Genomic DNA, 19,147 nt, shown 5'->3' on the forward strand with positions numbered 1-19,147 from the left:
TTTTATAGTTATTCTATTGTATATTTTTCCAATTAATCATGTATATTAATTTATATGATCATGTATGATAAAACCAACACATTTATTTTCCAATACAAAAAAAACACGATCCTCTCTTTTTTTATTTTTTTTACACTTAAAATTAATTTTTTTTAAGAATATTTTTGGGTACACCGGAAAATTAAAAGACAAGGAAAATAAACTACAAGGCTAACACATAGGAAAATCCAAAAGGTTATGATCTAATTTTCTTCTTATTTTTGAATAATGAGTTTGTGGCTCTAGATCATTCTCTGGAAGAGATGAGTTTGTCGTTGTTGGCTGATGTTATGGGTGTCCCCTCTGTGAGACCTTAGTTTTCATTTCTTTTCACGCAATGTACCAAAAAAAGTAAGGATTAATTCAAAATCATACTGATTTTCAATCCGTCCAAATTAATTTCCAGAAAATGAAAAATTTTATTAACTATTTAATTGAATCAAAAGAATAATAAATAAAATTTGTTAATTTATTTTTTGCAATTAATTAGTTTGTTTTAGATTTATAAATTAAAATTCTTAAATTTTTGTTTAAATAATTTAGAATCCATGTTCATGGTAAGTTAGAAAAAAAAAGTAATTATATTTTCAAAGAATAACATACTCTAAAAGAAATTTATACAAAATATTTAAAATATAACAAACGTATAATATTTTCTTCACTATATACACATTTTCAAACCTGAATGCAACATGAAGGATAAAATAATGGGTGGGATTGGTAGCTCACCAAATGAAGGGTATTGAAGGATGAAGGGTCAGAGTTCAAACCGTGGTGAAAGGACTAACTTACTAACAATTAACAACTAACATTTGCTAATAAAAAAATGAAGATATAAGAATGTGAGTGTTATCATACATTTTTTACATATGTTTGATATGTTTTAATATATAAAGCATGATAGTATAATGTATGATAGTATCAAACTTATCAGTATTAGGCCTAATATAAAATTTATATTATACAATGTTTGGTCATACAGTGTATAACATATCATTTTATTTAATATGTTTTTATTTCCTGTTTTGATTTCTGTTTTGTCTCAATCATAACCTCAACATATGAATATGATTGGTTGTTAACCAATTCGTTGCATTCGTGGGATAAAAATTTCGATCCATATATCATTACTCTTTAAATTAATATAATCTTATATTTCATAAAATGTTGAATGATGATAGATAATATAAATATGAGAATGATGTTAAAGGGTGGTGAAGACGGAGGTGGTAGTAATAGTAATAGTGTAGGTGTTGTCGTTGAGTCACTGTGAAGCATCATCTTCAACGAGTGAGAGGGACGAGTTTGTGAAGGAAACAGAGGCAAATACGCATAAATATGGGGATGTTTCGTGGCCACATTCAGACAGTGAGAGGGATGAGTTTGTGATTAATGAAAGTCCAATTGTAAGGGACAAAAACCAAGCTTTAATGGTGTTTACTAATGTGGATGATTCATTTGAGGGAGAGAACAATATACATGATATTAAGGAAACAATGACATCTCCTATTAATAAAAGGAGAGGGAGGCCTCCTAAGAAGCATGGAGGGAGTGTGTCGATGGGTGGCTCGAGGAGGGGTCGTCCCAAAGGGAGTAAAAACTAACCAACGACTTCGCGTGTTTCTGAGTTTCATTTTGATCCGATTTAAATTAAAATATCTTACGTAAAATTATCATCTAAAGAATTTTTCTCAATTAACATTAACATGTTTTATTTAAAAAAAATAGATTTTTTTTTAAAAATACGAATATATAATATGAAAAAAAAAACTTAAAATATATATTTCTAACAACTATTTATACATTTTTTAATTAAAATTAGAAAAAATTTCAAAAATATAATATTACATAAAATTTAAATTTTATATGACAACAGTCACCCGTGCATTGCACGGGTTACTTCGCTAGTATTATTAGAATCAAATGCTTTATTTCAATTCCAACACTTGCGAAGGTGAAACCACGCTCTTAAAAATTGGACTTTATTATTACTATTTTTACTTTGAACAATTTTACATTAACAAGCATTGCTATTTATATAATTACGCAACTTAGGATTCATACATGTTGAATCCAGCCGGATAAGAATGAATAAACCAAATTTACAACTCAACCTCATCCTTTCACATGATGTTTCAGTGAGTGCCTCCCCTGCTTACACTCTTGCTTCTAGGGACGAGCTTACCAAAACCGTTACGACTTTTCAATTGAGAAATGGGGGGTTCAGAAACTCTTTTCGGCAAACCCAAATCACTATTATTATGTGATTTCAATTGTTCACCACCATTTTGAGGACCCTGCAGTGTAGCTTCACAAGTTAACTCCATAGGCTTGTCTGAATCAAGTAGAAAGTCTTCCAAGGTTGCAAGGGACTTTAACTGCTTTCCAAGAGATGCAATGGTTTTCTGGCACTCCGCAAATTTACTAGAAGCCAATGCAAATTCCTTCTCCTGCAGTAGAAGATCATGTTAAGCTCTTTATATGAATAAAAAAGCGAATGGTTGGTGCAAGACATTTAATAAATAAATAAATAAGTATCACAATTATTGGTTGGTTGATAAAACATGATATGGTATGCTTGGATATCTGCTGACACGAGTGCAAACAGACTTTAGCAGTCACTTCGAGGTAAAAACAGAACAAAATGTTCACCGCACTCAACTGGTATCCAAACAAAAACTATAAGGTTTATCTAAGCATAGACAGATAGAATTGTTTCACTAAAATAAAGAAGATTGATGAGTTATGCTTATGCATGTTGCCCTTGACAATTTTCATCATAACAAAATGCCACAAGGTTAGCTAGCATGTTTCTACAATGCAAAAAATACAGTAAAGAAGGCTTAAAAATATAGTTTCAAATAAGCATTGGCAAACTAACCTGTTTTAACTTCAAATCTTGATCAACACCTTCCTTTAACAATGTATTGGTTTCTTGCTGAACTTGAGCTTCATGTTTCATTCTTGAAAGCTCGTCCTCCAACTTCCTGCTCTTGATCGAATTCTCAGCAGACAAAGTTCTTTCCTTCTCAAGATCATCCTCCAACATCCTTCTCTTGATCAAATTCTCAGAAGATAAAGCTCGCTCCTTCTGAATCTCTTCCTCAAATGAATGGATTTGTGAAATCAATTCTTCTACATCAGTTTGAGTAAGTTTGAGTTTTGACTCAACCATCTCCCTATTCGTTTTTGTTTCTTTAAGTTCTTCATATAGCTCTTGATTTGATTTGTTTGCAAGAGATAACTGAGTTTGAAGCTCTGCTACCTTCAACTCTGCTGCCCTGATCTGATTCTCTGATGTCTCAAGCTGCATTTGGCACTCAGAAAAAATCATCTCCATCTCGAGTTTATCTGCTTCCATGTTCTCCAGCTTCTTCTCCAATTCAGCATTCTTCTGAACCATAGCTTCCACTTCAGCTTTCATTGTATCTTGACCAACATTAGATTGATCTGATGCTGCTCCTTCCCCAACAAAACGGCTTCCACTTCCTGAATCCGGCAATGAAGCAAGCCTTTCCATCTCAAGGAAATCATCCATGAGATTGATCTCGGTTGAAGGGGCCATATGAAATTTTCCACTAGCCTTTTCATTCTTAAATTGATCAAGTTCCCATGAATCCGAATGGCTTGGTTCGCATTCATCCATCTCTCTACTATCTGACATGCTATCTGTGAAGGACTCAACATAAGCTGAAGACACAGTCAAAGACCTGTGATCATTAACAGAAAATGTTTTACGAGACGTTGCTTTCAGTCTTCTGCACTCAGCTTCAAGCTTAGCAACCTTCTTGACACTCTCCAAATGCTGCTTGCTAGCCGTTTCAGCAGCTTGGGCACTCAAATCCCTTTCAACAATCCTGAACTCTAGTTCCTCAAGTCGCGATTGCAGCTCGAGTTTCAGACCCAAATTCTCTTTCTCCACAGCCTCGAGTTTCTGGTGAAGATCAGAACGAATTGATGCAGCAGAAGCATCTGCTTTTGATGCTTGAAGTTGAGCCTCAAGCTCAGCAACTTTGCCCTCAAGCTCAGATCTTTTGGATTCCCAGTCATGAGAATTGTTTGCAGCAGCTTCATGGAACTTTTGGTCTAGCGATTCTCTAGCTTGCCGAAGCTGCCTCATACACTCTTTGAGTGCCCCATCAAGATGACTAACTCGGTCTTCAAGAATTGAGTTCTTCTGCCTTGAAGCATCAAGTTGTTGTTTTAAAGACACCACTTCATTTTCAGCCTTCTCCCAGCCTAAATAAAACCAAAAGGCAATATAAAAGTATTTTAGGATGCGTTTCATTAAACAACTTGATTAAGCGCTTACGGAAACAAGCACTTCTCGTGTATGTGTTTATTTATAAGCTAATTTGAGAAATTTATTGAAATAGGCCCGAGATAGGTTATAGGTAAGGAATAAGCGTTTTTTCATAAGCTAATATAAGTAGCTTATGAAAATAGTTCAAAACAGCTTATAGGTAGGTCATAATCTATTTACATAAACTCTCTCAAACACTTAGCGCAGTCAATTGGCAATAAGCTCATTACACTTGGCACTTATGTTATAAGTAGGGGTGTCAAAGCGGGCAACCCGCCCCGCCCCGCCCCGCCCCGCACTAAGCCCGCATAAAAGCGGGGTGGGGCGGGCTAGCCCGCATGAGACGCGGGTTAGAAAAGTTCACCCCGCCCCGCGTAATGGCGGGTATGCGGGCTCGCGGGCTAGCCCGCACAAAGGAGAAAATTAGTTTTTTTATAAATAAAATGGTTATTTTTTCCTAAAAAACAAAATTCGACCCAAATCACCCAATAATAAATAAAAACAAAAGCTTGCACTGTGATCTCTTTTTAGCACACAACACAATAACAAAACTTGCGTACATGAGCTGTAACAAAGCATGCTATCAAGAGGTGCAAGCACTTTGAGATTGGCGGTGACAAGAAGGGAAAAGGAACCTCTCTATTCTAGGTGTTCAACTACTACCATTTTGCAGTTTTCCGATTTGTTTTTCGCTCATTTTGCTTTCCATTTGGCTGGCTTTTTAGTCTTGCAGAAATACTGTGTTTGAGAAATGTTTTAAATATCAATGGATGATTTCTTCTTTTTGTCATAGTTGTTTCAATTTAAAAAAAAAAAACAAAACTTGCTATTATATTTGAATAGTCAAGCATGGTAAATTATATCTGTATAGCAAGTTGCAGCAAAACTTGCAAGCAACATAGGACAATAGCATTAACGGTCCCTTATGTGGTTTTACATGAGTCTCAAAGTGCATAAAGGAAATACAAATGCATGAACATACTTCAGCTCTGTTAAAATGATTGGGTAAATAATTGTAAAAATTTGCTACTCACCTTGTGCCATATCCATATCCCACGATCCTCAACTGTATTCAAAGATAAATGCCCTTTTGCACCATAATTAACTATGAAGTTTAAAAAAAAAGGGAAACCGCGGGTTGGCCCGCCCCGCTGCGGGTTGACCCACAATATTTGCGGGGTGGGGCGGGGCGGGTTGCATGGTTCGCGAGCTCATTTTATGTGGCCCGCCCCGCCCCTTTTTTGCGGGCTTGCGGGTTGAGCCCGCGGGCCAAGCCCGCTTTGACACCCCTAGTTATAAGATATACTCAAGCTCTTTCAAACAGGTCTTAGTCAATTGGCGTAGGTTTTCTGGCAAGAAAAAGAACAGGTACTTTTTTCAAATAATTTGGGTTATACTTTAAAGCAGAGGGTTATGATAGTAGTGGCTTCTCAAGGTAAGAAAAATACACCATGGACAAGCAGGAAAAAACACATTTTACTAGATTGTTCAAATATGAGAAGAACCCATGGATCATATACAGACAAAATTAGCTTTGATTTAGATATTCATCCTTTAAAAGCAGCAATATAGTAATTGAAGAAATGTAAATCCTTAAATGTAATGAATGATCTGAGTATATGATCCAAAAAGAAGAGCTTAGAACATTTTAAGAAAAGTTAAGAATTTCTTAACCGGGAACTTTCCTTTGTGATCCTCCTAAAACCATCACTTTTTGGGGATTTCAAGTTATGATTTGAATGCACCTCACATTTCTTCGTGAAAGAAAACAAAAAAAGAGACCTACATACCTGAGACAGCTTCTTCAGCGACTTTAGAATGCTGATTTACCAAGTCTTCTTTGGCACTAATATTTAGCAGAGCAGCAGCTAATTTGTCTGTAAGAATCTTAACATCAGTAACTTCTTCTTCATTTAATGCAGCCTTAGACGTGACTTCCGGTGATTGAGTAGCTTGAGCTGAATATACCTTCACAACATTGGGGCAAATCAGATTCATTTTCCCCCCAATTTTACAATAATCTGAACAAGCTATAGATCTCACAATACAATAGAACTGTATTAATGATAATATCCTTTATGCTAAGAAAAGGAACAAGTCCATGTAAAAACTGCAGAAGAAGTAGTAACCATTGTTTTCAACTTCTCATCTTGTCTAGACATTACAAACTGTCTCAAGATACAGCAGCGAGAAGGAGGGGTTGTTGTCCAATCTCTTGCAATTGCATTATTGAGTATTGTCCCACCAAGCCTTTGAAATGTCAATTACATGATAACCTCTCTTTTTCTTGTTTCCACATTTAGACCTCTCATAATGTCAGACTCTCTGGGACTCTCTGTTCAAAATTGTACAATTTCTTTTTTTGTTTTACTCATCTAGTTTTAAAGCCACATCTCACATTCTCACCTTCCATTTTCTTTTTTCATCTCTCCTTCAACAAAGTCTGTGATTTTCACTTCACAAAATGGCCACAGCCCTAGTAACTTCCCCCAAAAAACAATGGATAGAAAGGGGAACATTAATCTATGCAATCAAAATGGGGGGAAAACAATCAAAACATAGTCAATTGAAATACCGATAAGTGATAAATATATACCGTTTGATCATCAGAGAATCTTTCTGAGAGAGATGACATTGATCCAGAACTCTCCGTCTCACCGGGACTTTTCTCAGATGATTTCCTCCGCCATAGCCAACTCCTTCGGTCCATCACAGTGAGCTCATTCACTCACCTACAACATCATCATCATAACTCGATCTGAGAATCCACACTGCAATAAATCAATGCTGAATTGGTTGGTACTACACAAATCAGAGATGTAAAAAGGGGAAACATAACAAAAAAGGAAGGGACATTATTATAAGACTGAAACCAGAATCAAATTTTAAATGAAAAACATAAAGTGGGTTAGTTATGAGCTTTGCTTAGAATTCACTTCCCATCCATCCAAACCCATCTACCTCCATTTTTTTACCTTTTATTGAAGCTTCCCATAAAAGGGTAGTGCTTTCAATGGAAGCTTGAAAAGGATCACTACCACAAGTCACAAGTAAAAAATATTGAATAAGATGAAAGCTTTGAAAGAGGATTTGATAGAAGCTTGAAGAAATGGCTTTTACTCCACACTGAAAAATCTAACAACTCTCATGACACATACCCACCTACCAAAGACTTCCCAAATTGACGCAAATCAATGAAAAATTGAAAGTTGTATCTGGAAAACGTGAACCCAGATTGAGTTTCACTCACGAGATTGCTTGAAGAAAAGGGTAATGAGTGAAAAGTACAGGGTGAGAGTGACAGGGGTAAGAGTGGGATTTGTTACCTTGTGCCGGCGACAAGCTCCGGAGATCGGAGAGGAATGTCAGGGGAATTTTTTCAGGGGAACATCATCGGAAGATTCAGAGGTTGTACTGAAATATTATCCGACACGTTTTCTGGTGACAGAACAGAAAATAAAATAGAAACAAAATGAATAGTGACAGAGAGAGATAGCGTAGGACCATGTGAAGGGAGAGAAAAAATAATAATTAAAAAAGTGTAATGCTGGTTTTAATTAGTAATTACTCACTTCATCTTTTTTCTGATGATGAAGATAATTACATTTGACAATGGAGGCTGTTTTGTTTGAAATGAAGTCCGCGTTATTCCCGCCTATTGGTCCTGGGGTTTCCCTACATAAAATCTGATTCGATTTGTTCTTCTTAATTAGTTACTGTTGTTCTTCTTGTCCTCTACCTATCAATTATCATACCAAGTTTAACAGTATGTAGGATGAAGAGAAAACATGAGAATGATACGAGTCTAAGTGACATGTTAAAAAGACCAACAGTAGACACTCAACTCTTGAGTTTAAGTATAGAGTTTTCTTAATGAAGTTTGTCTTGTTCACCAAATGAAATTTTAGCAGAGACAAAGGTTTGAATCCTTAACTTATGGTAAGGTAAGAGTTAAACCGATAATCTATCACTATTTGTAAATTGGCTAGTTAACCATTTTCAACGTTATGTCATATGTTTTGTCTTTATTTCTAAATTGATTTGTATTTGAATGTTTTCTTTCTTTTTATCTTTGCCTAGATAAATATCTTTTTGTGTCCGCTTTCCAACTGCTACATTGTCTTGAGCTGTGTACTTGTCAACAAATATTCTTTACTGTAGATATATAAGAGTTAAAACTGATTGAGAAATGTTAGGTACACTTAATATGGGTAGATATTCATATTGCTAGCTAGAAGTGAATAACAACAAGTAATGAAAGTAAACTATCACATAATGTAGAAAAGAGAAATAATTGTGCAATAATTTTCCGATGAAGTAAAAAAAACGAGAAATAAAAATATGGTACATAAAACAGATACTAGAATTTCTTCGGATCAATTATTGATGTATGGAGTTTTTTAAACTAATATATAATCAATTTATTCCTGCAAGCATCAATATAATTGAGATGAGTACACATGTCTATATTGAATTTTGTATTATGCCAATTATTCTCGATGACAAAAAAATTTAGTTAGAACTTAGAAGTTTTCCCCATTGACTTAGGTGTCAATCATGATGTAAAATATAATGTTCTTAACATACGAATGTCATTAGTTTTGACGGTTCCTGGAAGAAGGGATGTCCAACAGGGTTTGAGTGTGTTGCTACTTGCTCGGAATGAGGAGGGGCTTGTGATGGCAGCAGCGACGGCATATCCGGTTGACGCTTCCTCTTCCTTGATTACTGAGGCGCTTGCTTTCCGTTGGAGTTTATCTATAGCAGCTGATTTGTTCTTCATGGATGTGGTGTTAGAGACTGATTGTCTCCAGCTTTTTGATGCATGGCACAAACCATTGCATGGACCTTCTTATTTTATTTCTATTCTTAAAGATTGTAAGGATTTGATTTTGAGTTTTCGTAGTTTTAATTTGTCGTTTGTTCGCCGATCCGGTAACTCTGTAGCCGATCACTTGGCTAAGAACTCCTCAAGGTATCCCAACCATGTTTGGATTGAGGAGCTTCCTCCGGATTGTGTTCCTTTGATTGATTCTGATGTAACTGCCTGTCTGCCTCCATGGCACTTTGATTATGAATAAAATTTTCATTTGTCAAAAAAAAAAAAAAGACAATCAAACTCGAGTCCTTGGTTAGCAAATCAAGTCGTCATATAGAGGTATTCAAGTAATTTAAGCATACTAGAGAATCAACTCATGCTTGCACTGCTAACCGTTGTACTTTGAATTGAGACTAAATAGTAGTTTTGGCTTCTGATAAATTGAGATTGAATGCGAGATGCAGTGTACCACACCTCCCCAATTATTTAAATATCCATAAAATTCAGAGTTAACTATGTTTTTCTCTCTGCTAAATATGAGTTTTGATTTTAACTTCTTAATATAGAAAAATTAGAAAAACACTCATGCAAGAGAAAATAGCCAAGAATAACATTACAATAACTTTCAATCATATCAAGTTCAAAAAAAAAAAACTTTCAATCATGTCATTTAGAAAATAGCCAAGTTTTAATCCTCACCTGTGTAATTATCTTTCATTACAATAATAACATTATCTCAATTGGCTAAACTAATTTAATCCCTAAACGAGAGCATTGCTACACAGCACCACAAATCAAGAGACAAATCATGCACGAATCAATCTGAACCATTGATATATTTTAGAAAAAAAATTAAAAATCAAATGAAAATCGAGAGTAATGATCGTTAGTGCTCCTCACCCGAGAAACACTCACTTGTTGGAGTAGCATCTAAAGGAAGGAAATTAGAGTAGCTCTTCGATGCTTGCTTTCCTCTCTATATCAGCACTCCAAGCTCCATCTAGTAGTCTCTCAAGACCAGCACTCCAAGCTCCATCGTCGACCTATTCACGATCCTAATTCCCACCGGAGGGTTGTGAGCTTCCTTTTTACGCAAGTCAATCCGCCACATGGTTATTGTCATGTTTGATTCAAGTAAACTCCACTTGCCATCTTCGCGTGAGAAGCTCAACAATCTTCGTCAACACTTGATTATCTCCATGGGAGAGGGTTCCCTCAACATTTTTAAGGGTCGTGATCAAATCTCTACAAACCGATTCACAAAAAAAATTAATTGTGACCCCATGCTCGAGCAAGTTTTAGACCATCATGCAATGCACAAGTTTCAACTAAGAACGATGAACTCAATTTGCATAACTCTTAAATTTCACTAAAATTATTTTATACTGCGTGACAATTAAACTCTTAATTTAAAAGTCTAAAACACGCGACTTGAGAAAAAACCCTAATTTCAATTTAAGAAAGAATTAATTTCCTTAAAAAAACCAAAACACGCCCCCAGTTGAGTTGTGGGCATAGGTCGAGAGTTGGGTTTGGCACCCCACCTATGGGGCTTGGCACCCCACTTTATCAAATACGGAATTTAAAGTTCCGTATTCTCCATATTGAATACGGAACTTAAAATTCCGTACTGTATTTAAGCATGCGTGTCACATTTTCAACCACTCATTATATACTAAAACAGATACGAAATTTTATTTTCCGTATTGATACGGAAATTTAAATTCCGTATCTATTTTAGTGGGGTGCAAAGCCTAAGGGGTGGGGCTCCAAACCCAACTCCCGCATAGGTCCTGCCAAATGGGCACATAGCAACCGCAACTTCCAATTTTGTTCTATTTTTACAGTTAAAACAAAAATCAAATCATGTCCAATTATTCCTTTATTTTTTACTTACACTGAAAATTTGGTGCGAACTTTAGGGTGAAAAAGAAAAAGAAAAAAACCTATAAGGAAAGAAAAATGAAAAATAGAAATGTAATTTCAGCCGCAGAAAGACGAAGAAGAGAGAGAGTTGCAGAGGGAGGTTGGTGGCGGAGGAGAACGAGAACCAGAGGCGGTACCGGTATCGGAATCCGAAGAAGAAGAAGAAGAACCCTAACCTCTCTCCCTCTCTTTCTCTCTTTCGCTATCTCTGTTTTTGTGATTGAAAATGAACGGTCTAACGAGAAGGAACAGTGGCAACCAGAAGCGCCCTCCTGCGATGTCCAAAAAATTCGAAAATGGATATTCCAGCGAACCTTCCAGCAATCCTTCTTCTCCGCCTCCCGCTGAGTAAGTCACATTTCGCTGTAATTTCATTGCACAATATATATATTTATTTGTTGAATTGTTGTTGTTTATATGAGATTTCGGTTTTTTGTTATCTACAATTAATTAATTCATTTGATTTGATATTCTGATTTCTATTCAGTTAGTTTTATTTAGATGCTAGCTATGTAATTTTATTTTTTTAATTTGATGGTGATTGGTGATGAAATGATTTAGGTCTGATGGGGGAGAAAGGACAGTGAAGAAGCTTCGGTTGTCCAAAGCCCTTACTATATCCGACGCCACGACGGTTTCTGAAGCGTGTCGAAGAATGGCAGCGCGACGTGTTGATGCTGTTTTGTTGACTGATTCTAATGCTTTACTCTCTGGAATTATGACTGACAAGGTTTGTGACTTTGTATTTATGTGTTCGCGTGTGTAAGCATTAAGCGAGAGTGTGTGTAAGCATGTGAATTTTTACAATACAAGCTGTTGTGTCTCGTGTTTAGGACATTGCTTGTAGAGTCATAGCTGAGGGTTTACGGCCGGATCAGACAATAGTGTCCAAAGTAATGACTCGGAATCCTATATTTGTTGCATCAGATACGCGAGCCATTGAAGCCCTTCAGAAGATGGTCCAAGGTTAGCTTTGTTCCTACTTTTATTGCCTTTGTCATTATTGGATTTTAGGTGTGTTGTGACTTGTGACAATAAGTTATCTCATCCAATTATAATCAGCTATAGTCTTTTACTATTGCAATGAAATTATTAGCATATGCCAGGGTCTGTCACAGCCCCTGATTTAGCAATGAAATTATTTGTCCTGTTGCACTGGTGAGGCGTTGTTCGGTAATTTAGATAGTTTAATAATGCATGTAGGGGCTGAAAAGAGATCTTTGTATGGGTTGGGTTTACTGAGCTTTGATGCTTATCTTATTTAGCGAGTTTATCTTCTTTCACGCAGAAAAGATCCTGAGAAGAAACTGTTTGCTCTTTGCTGTTAGAGCGTATTTTTTTTATTAGTGATTTCTTGTAAGAGCTGCCAAGACATGTCTTTTGTTTTATATAGTAATGTCTTGTGCGTTCCAAGATTTATTGTTTGGAGCAAAGCATTATATTAGCTGAATATAAAAAAAAGTGAATAACATTATGATCATTTGGCATCTCATTGTCAAGATCTTTGTTTTAGGAGAAATGCACCATGAACTAGAACGTTTACCACTATGCCAAAAACTTGAGCTGTTAGGGTTGAACTTGAACCGATCCACAAGCCCAACATGTACCATTGTGACCCTTTGGGCATGCCATTCCCTCCCCTCCTTAAAGATAGTTTGCTTTGAACCTTGATGTAATTGGGAACACGTCAAACTTGGCATTCAAACCCCCGCACCGGCTTTGATACCAAATGATATGAACAAGAAAACTTACCAAATGTAGGTCCTTCCCGATTGAGTATTGGTCACCGGGTTGAATCTGATCCACAAACCTAACATGCATCATCGCGGCCCTTAGAGTATATCAGGAGGTCAGCTGTTATTGAATCAATGGTGGTTTTAGTTCACTCCAATGATCTTAAGAATTTCTTCTTTTTCCTTCACTGTGGTATCTCTCAGGACATTAGAATTATGTGATAAGTGATTTTAGATTTTGGGTTAGGCCTAACTCTACCCAAAAACTATCTTAGGCGTGAGGGATGCTCTGCCATTTATAAACACTTATTAGGCCATATCCAATAGTCAATGTGGGACTTCTCAACAAGTGATAATGTTTCACCGTGAATTTGTAACTATTTACACTATTCAATTAAATGGATGAAATGGCAATTTATTCATTTTCTGATTGTGCACTTTGTTGCTTACTTTTTCATTTATCAGTTATCTTGATTGTAAATCCATGTTATAGCAGTTTTCTTGGTGTGCACTGTGGTATATGCTGTTTTCAATTTTGGTTTACATCAGTTTATTGGATGTGCTGCATAAAAAAAACCTTTCATTTTTAACTCTTTGAAGTTTGAATTTTCCCTCTGTTTCATATTCTATGTTATCTTCCACCAAACGAAAGAACGGTGTTTGATTTGCAATGAATCCTTTACCCAATCTATAAATTTTAGCTATGAGTCACTGGTGTTTTTGACAACCAGGGCCTTATTGTGTTACGTCTTTGTTATACGGTTCCTTCTACCTTCCCCTTGCTATTTCGGGTTCTTTAACTAGTTAGTGTCTGATGGTGCATGTATTGGGCAAATGTTTCTATTAGATTCTCTTTGTGCTTACCTCTTATATTAATTGAAAGAGATCCATTGTGATATATAATTTATTTTTTCAACTGGCAGGTAAATTCAGACACCTCCCTGTTGTGGAAAATGGTGAAGTAATTGCCATACTAGATATTACCAAATGTCTCTATGATGCCATAACTAGGATGGAGAAGGCTGCTGAGCAGGGAAGTGCCATTGCTGCGGCAGTTGAAGGGGCGGAACGCCAGCGGGGTAGCAATGCATCTGGTTGGTTAAGAATTATCTTTACATACACTTCATAGTTCTTGCTTTATTAATATCTTGAAGTTCTGGAAATTGCCATATCTTTCTCTTTCATAATTATAATGATGCTAATTTTCTTTTCAATTACCTCCAACTTCATCAGCTCCAAATGCCTTGATAGAAACCTTGAGAGAGCGCATGTTCAAGCCTTCCCTGTCAACTATAATTGGTGACAATACAAAGTAATTTCCACATGATATTTTCTTGGCTTTTATATGAACTCCCACAGGATGCTTCTATAATCAGATATAATTGTTTTACAAAGTTCTGTAGCTTTATGTTTCTAGGGCTGCTATTGCATCAGCAGCAGATCCTGTCTATGTAGCTGCCAAAAAGATGCAGGAGTTGCGTGTTAATTCAGCTGTTATTGTGTCCCTGTCAGGAACCAAGATTCAGGGGATACTCACGTAAGATTTCTTTCACAGGCTTTATTCTCTTCTCTTAGAAGTCATTATAAGGAGCAACATACACATTTGTATGTTGTCTTATAGATAAAACTCAAATGATATTGAAATTGGGATTTGGACCATTTTTTTCACAATATATTGTTCTCTGGTAGGAACCTGGTATTTTATTACAGAAAGCAGGGCTACTTCCTAGTTACAGATATCAAAACCGTAGGTTCAGCACTCACAACTCACAAAAAACAGATAATAGAAAATAAGACACTACAGAACTTCGAGGGTCTCTAAGCCTCCCTACTCAAAGGCCCCCCAAAACCTTGCCCAATCCATGCCTACCTCTCTAGCCCTCTCCATTTTCATTTATTCCTCATTTTTCATCCTAACCTTCTTCCCAGTCCCCTTCCCGATTTCCTCTCAACCTGTCACATGGATAGGAGACTACATTGGTACCCCCATGTTGATTTTTCCATCATTACCGTATCTCCCTTGTTGTCCACCCCAATCCTGTCACTTATCCCATCCTTCGTAGTTGATACCTTAATCTTGTAGGATGCCTAACATTATCTAAATCTTTCATGCAGCTCAAAGGACATACTTATGCGTGTTGTGGCTCAAAATCTTTCTCCTGAATTGACTCTAGTGGAAAAGGTTCTTATTTGATTTTTATTTTTTTGAAGTAATGTAAGTGGACGGAAAGAAGGCCACTGTGAAATGGAATATCTTCAGTTTGGTTCTTTCTTTTGCTAGATATTGAGAAGTGAGAACTGATGGTATTTTTCTTCTTGATTCTTCCCTTTCTCACTTAGGTAATGACTCCAAATCCAGAATGTGCAACATTGGACACAACAATACTTGATGCACTGCATATGATGCATGATGGAAAGTTCTTACATCTTCCAGTGGTAGACAGAGGTGATCTTTACTTTCTGAATTTCTTCGGAAGTTTCTTGAATCTTATGTCCTTGTGCTGATCACTATTGTTTCTCCAGATGGATATGTTGCTGCTTGTGTGGATGTTTTGCAGATAACTCATGCTGCAATTTCCATGGTAAGTTTCATATTAGAGATACATAAATTATATAGCATATGGTCTTGAAAATTGGAAATATGGAGGGATTTGGTTAGTGTGCTACGAGGTTTGCATGTAGGGTTTTGTATATTTGTGTTTCAGGAGATAGTCGTGTGATATGGAAGGATCATGCATCAGTTTAAGGCTTTCAGCTCCCTTCCTGCAGGGATCCCTCAAAATTTCTGAAATATATAGATTCTTACTCAGTTTTTACTTCTTATCCTTTTGTAAATGGAAGATACGCCTATCTCTATACTACCATTTTTCCTTTTAGGCAATAGCAGTATTGATAGTCCATCTTTATTTGGAAGATTTCCATACATGATTGGTCATGACTTGATTTTTGTCTCGATGTCTCCCAAAATTATCGAAACATAGCCTTCGTAGTCTTGGAGATTTAATGGATCAGTTCAGCTATCCACCTGTTATTTCCCCTTCTTGCTTAATCATAATAATCTTATAACTGTTGGGCCGGGGGGTCAACTTTTAATAACATTGAAGTCTGTTATCTTGTGTTTGAAGAATCATGTACCTATCAATGTTAAGTTGATGCTGTTATTCAGATGTCAAGTTATGATGCCAAGATTTACTCTGTAGGTTGAGAGTAGCTCTGGAGCTGTTAATGATATGGCAAATACAATTATGCAAAAATTTTGGGACTCAGCTTTTGCTCTAGAGCCACCAGAAGATTCTGATACGCATAGGTACCCGGGTTGTACAGATGTTTAAACATAATTTTGCCTTGTTCTGATTTGTTAATCAGCCTCTACAATGTTTTATTGCAGTGAAGTTTCTGGGCTGATGACATCAGATGGGGCAGATACAACAAGGTCTGCCAGTTTTGGAAATTCATTTGCCTTCAAATTTGAGGATCCCAATGGTCGCGTGCACCGGTTCAACTGTGGTAAGTCATAAGTGACTATCTTGGGGAAAGCATTGCGAGGACTTAGTCTAAATATCCTTTTGTCGTTTGGTATGCTGGCCACAATCATCATGTGCATTCATATCTGAACCTGGGTTATGTAGTTATTACCTTCTTCCCTACCCCCCTTTGGTTCTTATATGAACTTACATATGTTAATGTTACTGTTTTTGTAGGTACTGAAAATCTAGACGAGCTAGTATCTAATGTCATGCAGAGAGTTAATTTAGAAAACGGAGAACGCCCTATTATTTTGGTAGGTTTTGTGCTGGTTCAAGTTATCCTTTTTTTTAGAGTACTATGTTTTTATAATCATACTGACTTTTCCCACCTTTATAGTACGAGGATGATGAAGGTGATAAAATTGTTCTTGCAACTGATAATGATCTTGTTACAGCTGTCAACTATACTAGATCTGCAGGGGTGAAGGTGAAGGAATCTGCTTTTACCAATGACTTCTATGGGATTACTTATTTTATTTGGTTCATATACTCTAATATAAACAAACATCTTTGTATTTCAGTCTTTAAAGTTGTATTTGGAGTTTGGCAATTCAACCAAGCCAACACCAACACCACTGCAATCTGCTACGGCCAATAGACAGAAAACTAGTGTTGTGTCTCTCCGCTCTGGTATTTTTGCAAGTGCTATTGTTATAACAAGCATCGGTATATTAGTCTACTTAAAGCGCTCCAAACAGTAATGTGTTGGCAGTTTGGAAAAAGAGGCAATAATTTCTCTGTATGAGTTCCAGAGCTCTATTGCCCTTCAAATGCTAATTTATTGCAACGAAGGAAATATGGATGCTGAAATAGGTGAATGATGGGAAGGTTCTCTCATCTTGACCCTACAAGCGAAGGTGATTAGTTAAGATGACTACTTATATTTTTTTACATCAGATGTAATTGTAATCAGTGATCCCTTCTCCTTCTAGGTGAGAATATGTATAGGTAATGTCTTGGCATACTATATTCAGAAATATTACGAGGTTCTGCATTTTTTGCTTCAGCTCAGGCAATTTTGCTCCCACATTTCCTGATTTACCTTCATGTATGCACGTTGCACGGTCTGTTTGCAGACTACGGGAGGAGGATTTTCTTCCTGGGTTGAATTCATTTTTACCCTATCAATGTGACACTATTCATCCAACATTCTGTTGCTTAATTCTTGTTGCTATTTGCATTATGATCTACGGAGATTTCTTGAATGCTAAAAATGAGTTCTGTTGGGTTAGGGTGTGTTCTTTTCTAAAGATTTTTAGCAACAATTTTTTTTTTGTTATTTTAATCATATAAGCACGGAAACTAAGTACATTTAACTTAATTTTTAGAATTATTTACAATAAATTGATTATATTATTGTTAAATATATAAACACCCGTAGATATAGATATGTAACTTGAAGCTACCAAGGGGTAAATGAACTCTTGCTCAATCTTCTCTATTTTGTTTCCCACTAACATTTTTCCTGCGATTCGAACAGGATGATGATGGTTGTCTTGCAGACTTCTCTAGTGTCATCGCAACTCTTAACAAAATTGGATGATATTTTCAAAAGAAATATTTGCAACTGAAAAAACCGTGGGGAAACTAAAAAATAAAAAAAATCTACTGTCCAAATATAAGGGACAAAATATATTCTTGGAGGTGAAAGAGAAATATGGTAATAGAAACTTGTAACATTGGGCTAATGTGGACACCTCCAAACTCCAAAGTAGTCCAATACTCCAATGCATTTTTTTTTGACGGTCCAATGCATATTAAAATGATTATAATTTGTTGCTTTCTATTGTTACCGTTATGAGCTGATAAATGGGGCCACCGGCCATGTGTCTCTGAAGCTCTTCTTCACTATAAACTCTCTTTCTCTGTCTACCTCAAGTCCTAGCACATACAAAGGAGTGAAGGATGATCCCCTATAGTGACATGCTTGAGGGATCATCCCAATGTCAACAACTTCACCTCTCTTCCTTTATCAGAGATGTAAATTACAGGTCCTCTATCTCTCTCACTCTCCCTCTACATGTACTACTTACTATGTATCATGAGTGTGTGTGTTCACAGTCCACTTCACTGTTCGATTTTGAATTTTTGAGCTTTCAAATGCAAACTAAACTACCATCTATTCCTCTTGCAGCTGTGGCTCGTGTGGTTATGAGCTAAACTTGAATTCCAGCAACCGCAACACCTCCCTCATTGATTCCGGATATGGAAAGTCCATAAAGAAAGGTCTCATCTCCTTCTTCTCTTTGGATGAGAGCAGGTTCACTCAGGTCCAACAACTTCCCTGGTCGTGGATACCCTTTTTCAGCTCCAAGCGCCGCCAATGGGGTCTGTTCCAGCGCAGGAGAACCAAGCTCCTCTGCCGTGGGTGCGGCAACCACCTTGGCTATGCTCACACCTTGCCCTCTCACTCTTGGGATGGCATCTCTGATTCCAGAATCTACGACATCAAACTAACCTCTCTGCTACCTTCTTTCCGCGAGGAACCAAGTCACATGTCCCTAGATCATATGGTTAAGTACGAGAGTGCTTCTTCCTCTGTGGTGTTCTAATTCTAAATTGAAGCCAAGGTGGACAAGAAGGAAGATATATACGGTGCTGCATAGCTTGTTGTTTAATTTGAAAGTATAGGATAAGTGTTTACGGCGCTGAATGTCAATTAATGTATTCTACTTTTGATTATGATGATATTGTATCTATAGTTCTTTAGTCTATTGTGTGCTTACATGATCAAAGATGCAAATTTTTAATTAGTTAACTACTTAGCTGGACACTCATACACATTCTCAATCATACATAA

The 19,147-nt window shown here is 36.6% G+C and overlaps 3 protein-coding genes across 4 annotated transcripts; 2 read left to right on the plus strand and 1 right to left on the minus strand.

Moving 5' to 3' along the window:
* Window positions 1-2,007: 2,007 nt before the first annotated feature.
* Window positions 2,008-7,828, minus strand: LOC130711166 (filament-like plant protein 3). 2 transcript variants are annotated; one of them, XM_057560663.1, is made up of 5 exons: window positions 7,669-7,828; window positions 6,939-7,113; window positions 6,133-6,310; window positions 2,921-4,278; window positions 2,008-2,489 (listed from the first exon to the last, which is right to left on the minus strand). In XM_057560663.1, the coding sequence occupies exons 2-5, from the start codon at window positions 7,050-7,052 to the stop codon at window positions 2,175-2,177; spliced, it is 1,965 nt and encodes a 654-aa protein (XP_057416646.1). In that variant the 5' UTR covers window positions 7,053-7,113; window positions 7,669-7,828; the 3' UTR covers window positions 2,008-2,174. The 2 variants fall into 2 exon arrangements, with proteins under 2 accessions (XP_057416646.1, XP_057416647.1); XM_057560664.1 differs by having other exon boundaries at window positions 6,939-7,074; window positions 7,669-7,819.
* Window positions 7,829-11,126: 3,298 nt separating this feature from the next.
* On the plus strand, window positions 11,127-17,494 carry LOC130714103 (CBS domain-containing protein CBSCBSPB3-like). Its single transcript, XM_057563989.1, has 14 exons — window positions 11,127-11,435; window positions 11,649-11,817; window positions 11,921-12,053; window positions 13,744-13,914; window positions 14,054-14,132; window positions 14,238-14,357; window positions 14,936-15,002; window positions 15,161-15,266; window positions 15,344-15,402; window positions 16,021-16,127; window positions 16,209-16,327; window positions 16,522-16,601; window positions 16,685-16,774; window positions 16,869-17,494. Exons 1-14 carry the CDS (start codon window positions 11,314-11,316, stop codon window positions 17,046-17,048), a joined length of 1,602 nt encoding a protein of 533 aa, XP_057419972.1. The 5' UTR covers window positions 11,127-11,313; the 3' UTR covers window positions 17,049-17,494.
* A 684-nt stretch (window positions 17,495-18,178) lies between these two features.
* Window positions 18,179-19,061, plus strand: LOC130714104 (uncharacterized protein At4g08330, chloroplastic-like). The gene is made up of 2 exons (XM_057563990.1): window positions 18,179-18,338; window positions 18,482-19,061. Exons 1-2 carry the CDS (start codon window positions 18,253-18,255, stop codon window positions 18,897-18,899), a joined length of 504 nt encoding a protein of 167 aa, XP_057419973.1. The 5' UTR covers window positions 18,179-18,252; the 3' UTR covers window positions 18,900-19,061.
* The last annotated feature ends 86 nt before the right edge of the window (window positions 19,062-19,147 follow it).

The sequence above is a fragment of the Lotus japonicus genome, chromosome 4, assembly GCF_012489685.1.
Source record: "Lotus japonicus ecotype B-129 chromosome 4, LjGifu_v1.2".
Classification (NCBI taxonomy): domain Eukaryota; kingdom Viridiplantae; phylum Streptophyta; class Magnoliopsida; order Fabales; family Fabaceae; genus Lotus; species Lotus japonicus.

What these genes read in the sequence shown, in the direction of transcription:
- LOC130714103 (XM_057563989.1), top strand. Translation starts at nt 11,314, where the DNA reads ATGAACGGTCTAACGAGAAGGAACAGTGGCAACCAGAAGCGCCCTCCT. An exon ending in TCTTCTCCGCCTCCCGCTGA is followed by an intron (nt 11,436 to 11,648) that starts GTAAGTCACATT and finishes GAAATGATTTAG; the next exon opens with GTCTGATGGGGGAGAAAGGA. An exon ending in CTGGAATTATGACTGACAAG is followed by an intron (nt 11,818 to 11,920) that starts GTTTGTGACTTT and finishes TCTCGTGTTTAG; the next exon opens with GACATTGCTTGTAGAGTCAT.
- LOC130711166 (XM_057560663.1), bottom strand. Translation starts at nt 7,052, where the DNA reads ATGGACCGAAGGAGTTGGCTATGGCGGAGGAAATCATCTGAGAAAAGT. An exon ending in GATTCTCTGATGATCAAACG is followed by an intron (nt 6,311 to 6,938) that starts GTATATATTTAT and finishes AATGTTGTGAAG; the next exon opens with GTATATTCAGCTCAAGCTAC. An exon ending in CGCTGAAGAAGCTGTCTCAG is followed by an intron (nt 4,279 to 6,132) that starts GTATGTAGGTCT and finishes GGTTTTATTTAG; the next exon opens with GCTGGGAGAAGGCTGAAAAT.
- LOC130714104 (XM_057563990.1), top strand. Translation starts at nt 18,253, where the DNA reads ATGATCCCCTATAGTGACATGCTTGAGGGATCATCCCAATGTCAACAA. An exon ending in ATCAGAGATGTAAATTACAG is followed by an intron (nt 18,339 to 18,481) that starts GTCCTCTATCTC and finishes TTCCTCTTGCAG; the next exon opens with CTGTGGCTCGTGTGGTTATG.